This window comes from Furipterus horrens, unplaced genomic scaffold (assembly GCF_987537825.1).
Source record: "Furipterus horrens unplaced genomic scaffold, mFurHor1.1.pri manual_scaffold_3, whole genome shotgun sequence".
Lineage (NCBI taxonomy): Eukaryota > Metazoa > Chordata > Mammalia > Chiroptera > Furipteridae > Furipterus > Furipterus horrens.
Genome location: NW_028327173.1, coordinates 188825072 through 188838676, shown reverse-complemented (window position 1 = coordinate 188838676; position 13605 = coordinate 188825072). Strand labels below are relative to the sequence as shown.

The 13605-nt window shown below is 47.7% G+C and overlaps 1 protein-coding gene across 8 annotated transcripts in view; it reads right to left on the bottom strand.

Annotated features, from left to right (window-relative positions):
• Positions 1-13605, bottom strand: part of RGS6 (regulator of G protein signaling 6) — a 464067-nt gene that overhangs the window by 21522 nt on the left and 428940 nt on the right. For 3 of the 8 annotated variants that reach the window (XM_090271078.1, XM_090271080.1, XM_090271079.1), the window contains exons 16-17: positions 4108-4197; positions 458-511 (exon numbers count right to left, since the gene is read on the bottom strand). In XM_090271078.1, coding sequence (XP_090127204.1) covers positions 458-511; positions 4108-4197 — 144 coding nt within the window. Of the gene's footprint in view, positions 1-115; positions 323-457; positions 512-4107; positions 4198-13605 lie in introns of those variants that run through there. The other 5 variants (XM_090271083.1, XM_090271085.1, XM_090271081.1 and 2 more) reach the window with 4 other exon arrangements.

Genomic DNA, 13605 nt, shown 5'->3' with positions numbered 1-13605 from the left:
ACAACAGCCGCCTACACAGCAGCATCAGCTCGCGACCTGCTCCCGCGTGGCTGCCAGAGTTCACAGGGGGAAATTTGGAATTTTTTTTTTTAGATGCTCTACGTTTCTGAGCCAATTTATTTCATGAGACAGGTCGATGGCCTCCCTGGGCTGCTGCAGAAGATGCACAGACTGCACGGCCCCGGGGTGGCAGGAGCTTCCTCCTCAGACTTGCCCAGAAGGTCAATGCGAAGCCCGAGGCTGGGCGGTGGCGTGTGCACCTTCTGCAGAGACAGCCGTCTGGTCTTTTGCAAATCCATCCCTAGAAGTGAAGCTGCAGACACTTGCAAAAGAAAAGGGCTGTGTTGAGGGGGGAAGCACTGGACTCCCTCCCACCCTGAAGGAAATGACAACAAAGGAAACTGAGAAAACAAGAAAAACAAAGGAAACTTGAGGGAACAAAACCAGCTGCACTTACCACACTGCGAGTGAACTTTTCTAAGGAAGTTCTACGACCTTGCTCACTTTCTGGCTTTAGGAAAAACAAACAAAGAAAAAAAAAGGTAGGGAGAAAAATACAGAAAAAAAATCTTCAGCTTACACGTGGTTTCCAAACAGCACAGCGGCAGCTAATGAACAAAAAAGCGAAACGGGGCGCAAAAAACGGGAAAAGAGAAGCAGCCAGCGCTGTATGCGAGGGTCAGTGGGAGAGACAGGAAAAAAGGAGCCCACAGGAAACAGCACCGCCTGGAACCGCCTCCTTGCGGCAGTGAGGAGGGGGTGTGTGCTTCTGGGGGCCATTCATCGTCCTCAGGGCTCAGAGCAGAAGCCACAGCAGGCAGCTCTACAGGGCCCAGCCTGCACTCAGCTGCCTGCTCACTGCTTTCCTGTGGGCAGGGCCCCTGGCGGCTGTGTCCCTGAGCCCACAGGCAGCCATCTGGGGGCCCCATGTGGGGACTCAGGGCCCGCAGGGTGTGTGGGAGATGCTGCTGGGACGTCAAGAAGTGGCTGAGGGTTACGACTTTCTCTCAGATTTTTCTGCCCAGATGCTGCTAGAAAGTTTACTGACTTCAGTAACTAATGCCCCCCCCCCCCCGCCCCAATGGCTCTCATTCTGTGTCTTTAGAGTAAGGAGGGTCTACCCATGTCCTTTGCAAAAGGTCTGGGGCTACAGAAGGAATGTTCTGGAAAGAAAGTGCTCTCTCACTACCCAGGCAGGTGACTCCTTCCAAGATTTACTCACAGCAAGCTGCAGGAGGTTTAGGAACCTTTCTGGGGAACTCTTAGCTGAGGGGTCCCCGCCAGGGTCAAGAGAAGGCAAAGTGCTTGAACACTCCCTAGGGCTCACTGCTCACTACCACCAGAGGAGGAGAGGGTGTGATGTACAGCTGACCCTCTCTCCATGTCTCCTGCTTCTTCTAGGGGCTTGGGGAGAGAACTACACCCCCAAATACCTGCTAGTTTATCCTAGAGCCCTGTCCCAGGGCTCTGAACCCAAGGCTGGGAAATTTGGGGGGAATGCACACTCACACACATGTGGCAATAATGGAAATTAGGGACCTAAAGAAGCAGCCAGGTGTCTGTGAGTGGGCAGGATGTGCTGGCAGCAGAGGGGACAGGCAAAGGGTGGCTATCTGTCCACGTGGACAGATCAGAGGGCTCCCTTGGTAGCCATGCTCCCTTCTCCTCAGCTGACTGCCCAAAGACAGGACATCGCAGAAGGAAAACACAATATGAACTACCCAGCACTGCAGAGCTAGGCTGGTCTCTCTCCTTGCACAAGGGACCAAAGGATCCACGCTTGGCCCTGAGAACCACACCAGGTGTCCACCCTGGGGATGGCAGAACTCAGCTTCAATACAGGAGGCAGCCTGGGTGGCATACATCTGGCTCAAGTCAGGCCGGTCCCAGGCCCTGTGGCTAGCATTCTGTGCCTCTCACTCCTGTGCTCTGGCTACTGAGTTGCTGCTTACAGAGGGGAGCAATCGGCATTGACTCAGTCGGGTTCCTCTGTCTTGCACAGCCCCTCTGAGCTGCCCTGGACAATCACTCTCACTGGTACTTACTTGTCCTGGAGGAACCATCAAAACCCAGCTCTCTTGCCCCTTGTGCACCCAGCACATTAAAACGATTAACCTTGTCTTGGGAGAACTAGCCCAGAAGGTGATTCAAGGGTGAGGGTCAGAAGACTGTGTCTCCAGACCCCATGGGGGGGGGGGGGGCCCTTCTCAGCAGAACAGCGAGGCCCATTCCTATCCCCTCTCTCAGCAGGAGGTTGTGACTCTCACATACCTCTTATGACCTGGACATTTATATCACATGGTAAGCCCATCCTTGAAATCAGAAGACACTCTAGGCCTACCTGAAAGTGCTGAGTTACAAATCCAGTCCACACCTGGAGACTCTCAGGGAGAAATGGGGGGGCGGGGGGGGAGTAGGTTGTGTCACTGTTTTTGGAAACAACTGCTGACATCCACGAGGACTTTCTGTCACAAGGACGTCCCTTTATTTGGGGGCTGGGAGGATAATTCTAATAAATTTTGTTTGTAACATTTCCCAAGGAGGCCATGAGTTCCTTCCTCATTCAAATGACTTCCTCTGATGGCCCCCTTGAAACCCATGAGATTTTTCTGTCCTTTCACAGGAAGACCTGTGGACACAGGCATGTCAGCCCTGCCCTCCTGAACTGGACTGCATTTTCTCTTTGTGCTCAAACCCCCAAGGAGACTACAAGGCCTCTGGCTTCTTCTGGGTGTGTAGGCAGGCCCAGGGTGCTCAGACTGCTAGAGCCTCAGAATTTCCCCAAACTGTGATCAGTTCAGGGTCTTGAGCCATAAGAAATAAGAAACACATACTTTTCGCTCTGCCATAACCTTCCTTGAAAACATGAGCATCAGAGACATTTGTGGGGGTATCAGCTCCCTGCACCAGTGCCCCTCTACCTCCAACTGCTTGCAAGGGAACTGGCAAGAGGCCAAGATTCACACTTGCCATCATAGTAGTGACACCTAATAGAAAGGGGTGCAGGCAACCAAGGAAGCTGGGTTTCTGACCATCTGGGTAGTCTAGAAGTCCTTTACTGTTTTTCAGACTTCCAGGGTAGGAGAGCAGACTATAAGTGCTCATTGAGACTCTGAAGTTATGTGGTACCGACCAGATATGCAGACAGGGTCCTGGCACATGAGGTGGACAGTACAGAGAGAAGGGCTGTGTAGCTGAGAGGCAGCCCAACAGAGAGCGTGCTGATGGGCAGTCACATGCTTAGGGCCTGGGGTTGGAAGGCTGAGAGGGGAGAAGAAGGGATGAAGATGCTTATGTTCCTTGAGTGGCACAGCACGGAAGTCATGGAATTTGGTGCAAAAAGACACACTTAAGTCCACATGGGCCTCAGATCAGAGCTGAAAAGTGCAGAGGGATTGCAGGCATACTGGGATCATGAACCATCTCTCCGGCCTGCCCTTTCCCAGACCCATGCCCCTCCCAGCTGTTCCTTCCCTCCTCCCAGGAACCCAGCTGAGTTCCTCCTTGTTTTGGCTGCCCCTCGACACCTGCATGCTGAGGGTCCCTGGGTCCCATAATCTGGGAACCATAACATAACGCTAAGTAGAGAAGGGGGAAGGGGCTAGGGTGCAGTTACTTCTTAACTGAAAGAAAACACAAACACTGTGAGGGAGAGGTCATAGGTGTCAAGGAGGGAACAATCCCAGCGATGGCTTCAAGGGCCAGGTGGTCCCCTTGAAACCTATAAGGTTTTCTATCCAGTGAGGGGGCTGCCTCAATCCTTGCCTCATACTCATCTCTGAGCTGGTCAGGGAGAGACCATCTATGGGGGGAGGGCTGGACTTTGCAGTGAGGGGCTCTGTCTGGTTTCCTAAGGGACTCCCTGCTATGGCAGAACATGCAGATGGAGGTAATGAGCACATGGAGACAGGATATCACACCAGGGACCTTGGGGGTGGTGACAATCCTAACTGTCTTCCATTGGAGTGGGAGCAGATACAGAAGGGAAAGAAGAAAAGAGAAAGTAAATGAAACCCAGGGAATGAGATTCTCATTTCACACCAGCAGCAAGCAGCAGGCAAGGAACAACAGTGCTAAGAAAGGCAAGCCTGCCCTTTCCAAAGATACCTTCTTCTTGGCCAGCAGCAAGTCCTGGTAAGCATTTGACCGGAGGAAGCGGGCATAGCTGTCACTCCTCATCAGCTTGTAGATGTGCTCCTGGGAAGGGAGGAGGCAGAAGACACAAGAAGAAACTGTCAACTGATGCTAAAAGAGATTACCACCCAACCAGCCACCATTTTAGGAAAGAAACAAACAGACGGAAGTATGCTTATGGGTATCTAGGAGGACCTGCACCATGTTTGCTTTGCTTTGTTTTTGTCTAACTCAGAAACACCAAACAATGCATATCATATCTCTTAGAATAAAAGATCTTTGAGGATCATATCCTTGGTGCCAAGTTAGGATACAGTATTGCTTAATAAGTAAACCACAGGCAGAGCAATAAGAAGGGACAAACTATTGATGCACCCAACCACTTGAATGAATCTCAGGGAATTATGATGAGTGAAAAGGCCCCAGAAGGCTACATACTATGTGATTCCATTGATATAACATTCTTGAAATGACAAGTTATAGAAAGAGACAACAGCTTAGCGGTTGCCAGAGGTCAGGGATGGGAGAATAGAGGAGAGAGGAGGGAGGTGTGGTTAAAAAGACAATAGGAAGGGTTCTTATGGTGGTGGAATAGCCCTGTATCTTGACATATCTTACACATGTGATTGAGTTGTACATAATTAAATACACACACATGGCACATGAGACAAGTAAAATTAGGAAATCTGATAAACTCAGTGGATCTAGCAATGTCAGTATCATGGCTATGACATTGCAGGTATTACTGTTAGCAGAAACTGGATAATTGGTATATCTTTGTATTATATCTCCCAACTGCATGTGAATCAAGCAGCATCTCAAAATAAAATTTAATTAAAAAAGTACTCCACATGCAATGATACAATTGGGTCAGTTTTGTATGTCAAGGCCACCATCTCATCCTGGAAGGGTGTCCTTGGAACCAGAGCGTGGGGTGTGAGGGCAGATATGCCGGGCCTGAGGCTCCCATCCAGGAGGGCCGATGCTGTGGCATGTTGCTTTCTCTTCTCCTGGGCTCCTAGACATATTTACATTCTGGCCTTGGCAACACATTTCACCCTTGACTTCCAGCTCATTCCTATTGCCTGCTGGTCCTTTCTGAAAAGATCTATCCTCACGAAGGGCAGAGAAAGTCTGGTTCATTAAAAGAGGGAGTTCATCCATTGAAAAAGGGTTACTTATTAGCTGAAACGGAATATAGCTCAGCTGCACAGGAAAGCCTGGCTGTTCCAAGAGAGGACCAGGAAGGAGGGAGGTGGGATTATCAGGCAGAGGCTGGCCTGGTAAGCAAGCGTCTTCCCTGATGTCCATTCATAGTTCATCTGATGAAATCAAATAAGAGCTCCAGTGCTTAGGGGAATGGAGAGCTGGTCAGCGAGGAAGCAGTGCTCAGCTGACCCTGGACTGGCCATGAAGGACCTTTTCCTCAGGTATTCTTCCCAGGGAGTGGGGGGAGGGCTGGGGAGGTGCATTTTAGAGATACCTGGTCAGACTGCTGGCGCATCTCAGGGAAGCTGGAGCATGACTAAGGGCTCACCAAGACCCTCTCCCTACCCACCACAAAAAGAAAGTGAAAGCAGAAAGTAAGAAACCCCTTGGCCACATGGGAATCCCTCTCTACCCATCTTCAGCTGGACCATAAGCAGACCTATTTTCTTCCTATTTACAAAAGCAGGGTGCAGCCCTACTAATGGGAATGGGCTCACTGCAAGGAGCCAAGCGAAATTAAAGAGTGGCTTGGACCTGAGCCTACTTTGATAGTCCAGATGTGTTCTGATTTAATACATTTAGTGAGAACATTCCTCACCAAGTGTTTTTCTGCAAATTTCAGACAAAAATCCAGCCCACTCTAGTTTTAAGCTCCTCAAGGGAACAATATGTTTTTATCTCATGTATGCATAGCATCCAACCCAGGGTCAAATGTTAGTGGGACTTATATTGTTTCTTGGTTCACTGAAATGCTTATTTGAATTTAACGTTCAGCAAGTTTGTAGGCTTGATACTTGTTTTGGTTTACGATCAGATCGATTCCTGTTCTCTGTATGGAAGGAGAGTAGGGGTCACACTCAACTCCCATCCCTAATGGTCTCAGAGCCTGGACTGAGGAACATCATTGGCCTTCGTTTGCATTTTTTGTCTCTTTAAATTGTCCTAACATTTAAATCTTAGGCACAAATGTTAACCCAGAGTAAAAATGACTCACCGTCTCCTTATTCTTGCCTCAGGCATCATTTCTGTCTGGCCAACAAAGTCAGGTGGCTCCTGCATATTCTGGAGAGGCCTGTCAGTCATGCCTGGACCTTCTCTTAATCTCTGTCCGAGGCGACAGGTCCCTGCTTCTTGTTCTGACTGCTCAGAGGAATCTAAATTCCCAGGTACATCTCACAAAATACCCCGTTACCCCAAGAGGAGTAAGGAATGCTCTCCTAGCCCAACTTGCTGGCCTTGGCAAAGAATTCCACCCCCAATCCCTTCAGCCTCATCATGAGCAGGAAAAGCCTAGCCCATTAAAAGAAAGAATGTATAAATTAAAAAAAGAGTGGGATAAAGCAGATGCCTAAACGTTTAATCACAAAAACATTCAGGCATTATTTATTGAGAGTCTAGTAGGTGCCAGGCACTGTGTCAGGCATTGATCACAGCCTGAAAAGACAGATGGGGTCCCTGCTGCTCACAGGCTTAGATTATATTAGGCAAGACTGAAGTGCAAAGATCACTGACTGCTACTGTCAAAGCTGTCTCAGACTCTAGCCCCTATTTAATTTTGTTTGGCTTCTTGCAGTGAGCCCATTCCCATTAGTGGTTGCCTCCTGCTTCTGTAAATATGGGGGTATATTTGAGCTAAAGGCTACAAAGAAGAGCAAGTGGAGAGTGCTGGGGATGGGTGTAAATGGGATGACCTACCCTGTCAGAGGTGGGAAATTGTTGCCTTTCAACAATGAAGGGTCCTCATCACAGTACGAAGATCTTAGCAGATGGAAATGGAAATTGAGGGTAGGACAGTCCAGTCTGGCTGCTGTCTGGTTTGATCAACCAGAGCAAAAAGGACAATCCAGAGGCAGGGAGGAAGGGGGCGGCAGACAATGGTGGTCTACTCTCCGGGAGGGGGGATGGTGATGTGGGCCAGAGGAGCAGTTTGGAAGCCATTGCCGTTCCCCCACAGGTCACATGGCCAACTTCAAAGCCAGAACCAAGATGGGGATGGTATGAGGAGAATGTAGGGGGTGAGAACATGACCTGTTGAAGGTGAGTTGCATGAGGTGATCTTCTGCCAACCCTGTTGCTAGCCCTTGGCCATCACTTGGACAGTCTCAAATTACCCTGTGAGGGAACAGCCAACCAAAGCAACAATAGCAGATGCGAGGCTGGTCTGAGAAAAACAGAATCAAGAAACCTCTGCAGATCTCCTGTGCCTCCTGTAGGGCCGTGACTTCTAGGCCCCTCTGGTCTGGGCCTTCCTTTCCCACAGTCTCCAGACCCATGACTCCTCCACCCTCCTCCCCTCCCCCAAGCAAAGAAATGGAGCCTTTGATGTCCCCAGTTATGGAACTCTGTTCCTTCCTCCTCGCCAGCTTTGTCTTGGAAACACAAAGACAGTAAACGGGGTGGGTGAATGGAGCTCTGAGGTTTTTCTGGGAATGAGAATTAAGATAGGACTCAGGGTCTTTGGCCAGTTCCCAAATGCAATGAGTTTATCACTGCCAGGGACAGCAAGTGTACAAAGCTCTTGGCAGTGACCTCTATTGATTTATGGGGGGTTCTGGTTTGTTTCCCCTGCTCTGCAGACAACCAGTCTTAAAGGGAAATGTATATCCAGAATCTGCAAAGAGCAAGAGAGCCACTGGTAAACCAGCCAGCCCCCCTCCAAGAGAATTTCTGAGGGGCTAGAGAAAAAGAAGTTTGCTCTTTGCTTCTTTGTTTGGTTTTGTTTTTTTTCTTTTCCTTTTTTTTCGGGTTGTATCTTTCTCCCCCTCTCTTTTCCTTCCTCCCTTTTTTCTCTCCCCTCTGTCCCTCTCTCCTTTTCTTCCTCCCTCTTTCCTCCCTCCGTCCCTTCCTCCTCCTTCTCTCTCTGTCTTCCTAAAAGAGAGATGACTGACTTGACTGTGAACAAGCAGAACTACCAGGGTCCACATTTGTGGTCCTGACACAGAGGAGGCACCCGCTCCAGGGTGGTGATGGGTCTCCTCCCCAGGCTGAGAAACCGACGCTCTAGGGCTCTAAGTTGTGTTGACCATCTTAGCCACATTTCTCAGAGGGGAGTCTCTTCTCCCCCTTCGTTTCCCTCCTTGGGCCTGGTCCTGAGAGAGGGAGCTTGGATTGCCTGGGAGGCTAAGCTGGAAGAAAAAAAACTAAACTGGAACCAGTAGGGTCCACCACGCACGTGGGAGCCGGAGGGAGTGAGCGCAAGCTGTCTCAGAACCACTACCTGCCTCAAATCCATGTTCTGCTGGGACAGGCCTCATGTGGAAATCTCCTTTATTTTTAGACCCAACACAGTGACCCTCACAAACCTTGTGAAGGTAATCAGATAGATACCTGAGGCCTTGGGCCCCAAGCTTGCTGGAGCAGCTGAACTACTTAAGGACACCCTTATGTCTACTCTTTGCTGTGGGTTCTGAAAGCAGCTCAGATCTCATTTCCCAGTTTTAGGCCACCCTCCAGGGGTGGAAACCTCTCAACTGGAGCACTGCATGGCTGCCAGGAGCCCTTCTTGTGATTGCAAGTGTCTTTTTTTTTTTTTTTTTGTAGATGTACATGCCTCCTCTTTGCCTTCCATCTCCGAGCTTCCTGGAACAACACACAGACTTTGGGAGCTGTGGGTCCCTTTTGGTTCCTTGGAGGGAGATGAGACTGTAGGGCAGAGTGGGATGTTGCTGTATGGGGTGGTGGAAGAGGAACTGGGCTGGCAGCCCAAAGCTTAGATGCAGGTCCTGACTTCACCCTTTTCCAACCTTATCACACAAATTCAGCGAGGAAATGTAAGTGAAAGCACTATAGAAACTATCTACATGTAAGGTAGTAATCATCACTGGCCTCCATGGGGTGGCTCTTCTTGCCAGAGATGACATGGGGATGAGATCACAGTCTGAAGATTCCTGGGGGAGGAGGAAAGGTGAGCAGAATCCAGCTATATTGCTGTTGTTGCAGATAAGGCTATGAAAACCCTAAAAGGTTAAGTGACTTGCTCAATGACAGAGCTGGAATGTGAACCCAGAACTATATGACTTCAAAGCTCATGCTCTTCCCCTGCAACATGGTGCTTTTCACTGTCCTTGAGTTGGGGTTTCGAGGGGAGTTGGTCTTGCATAGCTGAGACAAAGTCTTCAATGTGTGGTCAGCAGAAATGGTAAGAGCCCCCTCTCGGGTCCTAATCTGAGTCATCCCAGTAGTAGATGCAGCCACTGCTCACTGTTCCCTTTTGGGAACCTTTCACTACCCCTACTGTCAGTGATGGGAACGGCAGGTCACACAGGGTGACACAGGCTCTGGTTTCTCACCTCATGGGTCATGTACAACTTGTCTTTCATACCAGAAGGAAGGTCCCAAACTGGCAAAGCTCTGAGGGATCATTGGTGCCCTTGGGAAGTCATAAGCAGCAAGTCTGTATCAAAGAAAGTTACTCAGAAGATCCCTGAGTCTCACCTTTCAGAGACTCTTGAGTACCTTCCACCAAAGGTTTTCAGACTTTAGGCATGGTTAACTGAAGCCTAAGGAAAATGAACATTGTTTTCAACATGGATCCTGTAGGAGGACAGAGGGTGGGACTGAATAGTGGTCAAGATTTGACGTGGATCTTGAGTCAGTGTCTGCTTAATAAACACAAAAGAGGCAATAGAAAAGACACCATGGGGACTTCCAGCCAAGGAGGAGGCCTAGACAGACACGTTGCGTCTCTCTCCACAACTCAGAAGGAATACAACTACCTTAAAGCTAGAGGCAATCAGAAGTTCCAGAAAATCAAGCTGCATGGAAGTCCAACAAACAAAGACATAAAGAAGAAATACTCATCCAGACAGGTAAGAGGAGGGGAGCCAGGGTGAAGAGGACACGGTGTGGCGGCAGCGGCAGGCTGGCAGAAAACACAGTCAAACATTTAAAAGAGTTGAGAGGGACACCTGGGGAGTACTCCCAGCTCCTCACCAGACCATGCAGCACATGGTCCCAGCACCGGGGAAAATCAAGCCTCATTGCTTCTGACTGTGCAAACCAATGGGGGTTGGGGCGGAGGAAGAAACTGCCAGTATCAGCAGAGTCCACTTGTTTAAAGGGCCTCCATGGTCCTAGAATGTCCATAGACCCACCCACTCTGGGAACAATGGCCAGAGAAACAGTTAGAGAGGTGCCAGGCCCATACAGAAGTGGGAGAAGTGCCTGGAAAAGGGGTGAGTGCTGAGCAAGCGGCACTATTCCCTCTCAGACCACACCCCCCCCCACAGTGCCACAACGTGGTGAAACGGGTCGCCAGTACTGATGAGTACCCAAGGCTCTGCCCCTTACGATGTAACAGGTGCGACAGCTCTACCTAATACACAGAGGCAAAGAAACACAGGAGCCTGTCAAGATGAGGAGACAGAGAAGTATGGCCCAAAAGAGGGAACGAATCAAGGTTCCAGTGGGAGAACTAAGTGATGAGGAGATAGCCAACCTAATAGATGCAGAGTTCAAAACACTGGTGATAAAGATGCTCACAGACTAGATAGATATGCTTAAGTATGGCAGATGCATAAGGGAAGAAGTGAAGGCTATGCTAAATGAAACGGATGAAAATCCACACAAAATCAACGGTGAAGAGAAGGAAATCGGGGTTCAAATCAATGGCTTGGAACATAAGGAAGAAAAATACAGTCAACCAGTACATGTGGAGGAAACAAGAATGGAAAAAAATGAGGAGAGGCTTAGGAACCTCTGGGACAACTTTAAACGTGCCAACATCTGAATCATAGGGGAGCCAGAAGGAGAAGAAGAAGAGCAAGAAATCGAAAGCTTATGTGAAAAAATAATGAAGGAAAACTTCCCAAATTTGGCGAAGGAAATAGACATAGAAGCCCAGGAAGCACAGAGAGTCCCAAAAAATTAGACCCAAAGAGGACCACACCAAGACACATCATATCATAATTAAAATACCAAAGGTTCAAGATAAAGAGAGAATCTTAAAAGCAGCAAGAGAAAAGTAGAGAGTTAAGGGGTACTTCTCAAAAGAAACTTTGCAGGCAAGAAGGGACTGGAAATATTTAATGTGATGAAAAGCAAGGACCTAGCACCAAGACTATTCTATCCAGCAAAGCTATAATTTAGAATGGAAGGGCAGATGAAGTGATTCCCAGACAAGGTAAAGCTAAAGGAGTCCATCATCATCAAGCCATTATTATATGAAATGTTAGAGGGATTTATTTAAGAAAAAGAAGATCAACACTATGAACATTAAAATGACAACAAAATCACAACTATCAACAACTGAATCTAAAAAATAAAAACAAAAACAAACTAAGCAAACAACCAGAACAGGAACAGAATCATAGGTGTGGGGATCATTTGGAGGGTTATCAGCTGGGAGGGGGAATGAGGAGAAATGGGGATATGGTGCAGGGACTAAGAAGCATAATCGGTTGGTACAAAATAGACAGGGGGAAGTTAAGAATAGTATAGGAAAGGGTGAAGCCAGAGAACTTATATGCATGACCTATGGACATGACCTAAGGGGATTGGGACTGTTGGAGGGAAGGGGCGTACTGGGAGGAGGGGAGCTAAGGGAAGAGAAATTGGGACAACTGTAACAACATAATCAATAAAATATACTTGAAAAGAAAAGAAAAGACACCATGGCTATGTGGACATGCGCTTGAGTCAAAGATAGTAGCTGCTTGTCCTCATGGATGCAGCTTTGGATGACAATTCTAGGATCATGTAGCTTTTAAGTTAGAAGCCTCTATTTGTATTTCTTTGTCCCTCTAAGCAGGACAGGGGGGCCCATTTCCATGTACTGCAGTATCCTAGTAATAAGAGAGTGTAAGAGTAAATTAACATTTGCCTCTGACCAAAGGGCACAGTATATTGATGGTATTCAACCTCTGTCCTTAGATAAGAGTAGCTTCGAAGACAGTTTTCCACATTGCTTTTTATCTATTCAAATATTGGGGGTGTTAACTTAGGTGTTTTTCCAAGGTCATGGAGCGTGGTGCAGGAAACTATGCTCTGAAGCCTCAACAAGGACATTATGGAAATTAGTTCTCTGGTGCCTTCTTTCCAGGAATTACCAATCACAAATAACTGATTTGTTCTTTTCAAAATGCATCCCTCTCTTTGTGGTTCATCTCCCCAAAATAAAACCACCTACAGGGTGAAATGAGTAACTTCTGGAGCAAGCAGAGCTGGGCATTCTTTATTAAAATATGTTTGGCATGGGAAGTCTACCAGGAAATGCCCTCCAATCAAGGATTAATATCAGGAAACTTGGTGCAGTCTTGTGATACCAGCACACAATGCCACCACCTCCACTGCTAGGACAAAGATGAACAGCTGTGACCAGGCTAGAAGACCTCGACTTCTGAGTAAATGAGGGTGACCATAAACATGTGCTCCACTGGTCTCTGGTGTGTAAACAATGCAGATGTTAGAGGCTTTGCATTCCTTAATCAAGTGGCTTTTAAATATCTAAGTTTAGGTGATAATAAAACCACTGGACTAAAAGCTTCTTGTCTGCTCCCCGTGGGTTTAGACTCGAGGGCGTATTTTTCAGCTCTTGTGTTATCCTGACCTCATTTTGGCCTTGAAGTTGCTCTTTGATCATTCCAGGCACAGATGATGGTCAGGTAGAGTTTTGGAAACCTAGACTGAGGTCTGCTTAAGGGAAGGGAGACTTCTATGTATCTGTGTATTCCCAGAGTCTAGAACATCTGGACCTTGCGGGTATTCCAAATTTTGCTGAATTGGCAAATTGTAGAAATTTAATTTAACCAGTATTTATTGATCACTTACTGTATGTTCTCCCTAAGGTTGTTTGGCAAGATTTTTCTAAGTGAAAAGCCAAGGGACAAATTGCTCCCCCCACTTTTAATGATAGGTATAGCTGAGAGTGTTATAATTCTCTGAGTTGTCAAGGAAATATTTTTTAAAAGCCTAGCCATGCACAGAGTATTACCTTAGTATTGTAGGGACTTATAAAAAGAAAAGAAGACCAAATGGCTACTCCCATCTACTTTTATATCTAGAGGTGCTAGGTAGGGTGCGGCATCCAGCAGATACAGGGTGGGGTGGGACATCTCAGCAGCTACTGTAGGTCAGCAAAATAGTGGGGCTTGGTTACATAGGAAGCCTGAGTGAGAACCTGCAGGGAACAAAGCCAACAGGCCAGGTTGGTTCACCCCATTCAACTGTCAATCAATTTGATGACCAGTTTCCAAAGAAATCCAATCCAATCCAATCTAGTCTAATCCAATCCAATCCAATCCAATCTCAATGAAGTGTTTTCTT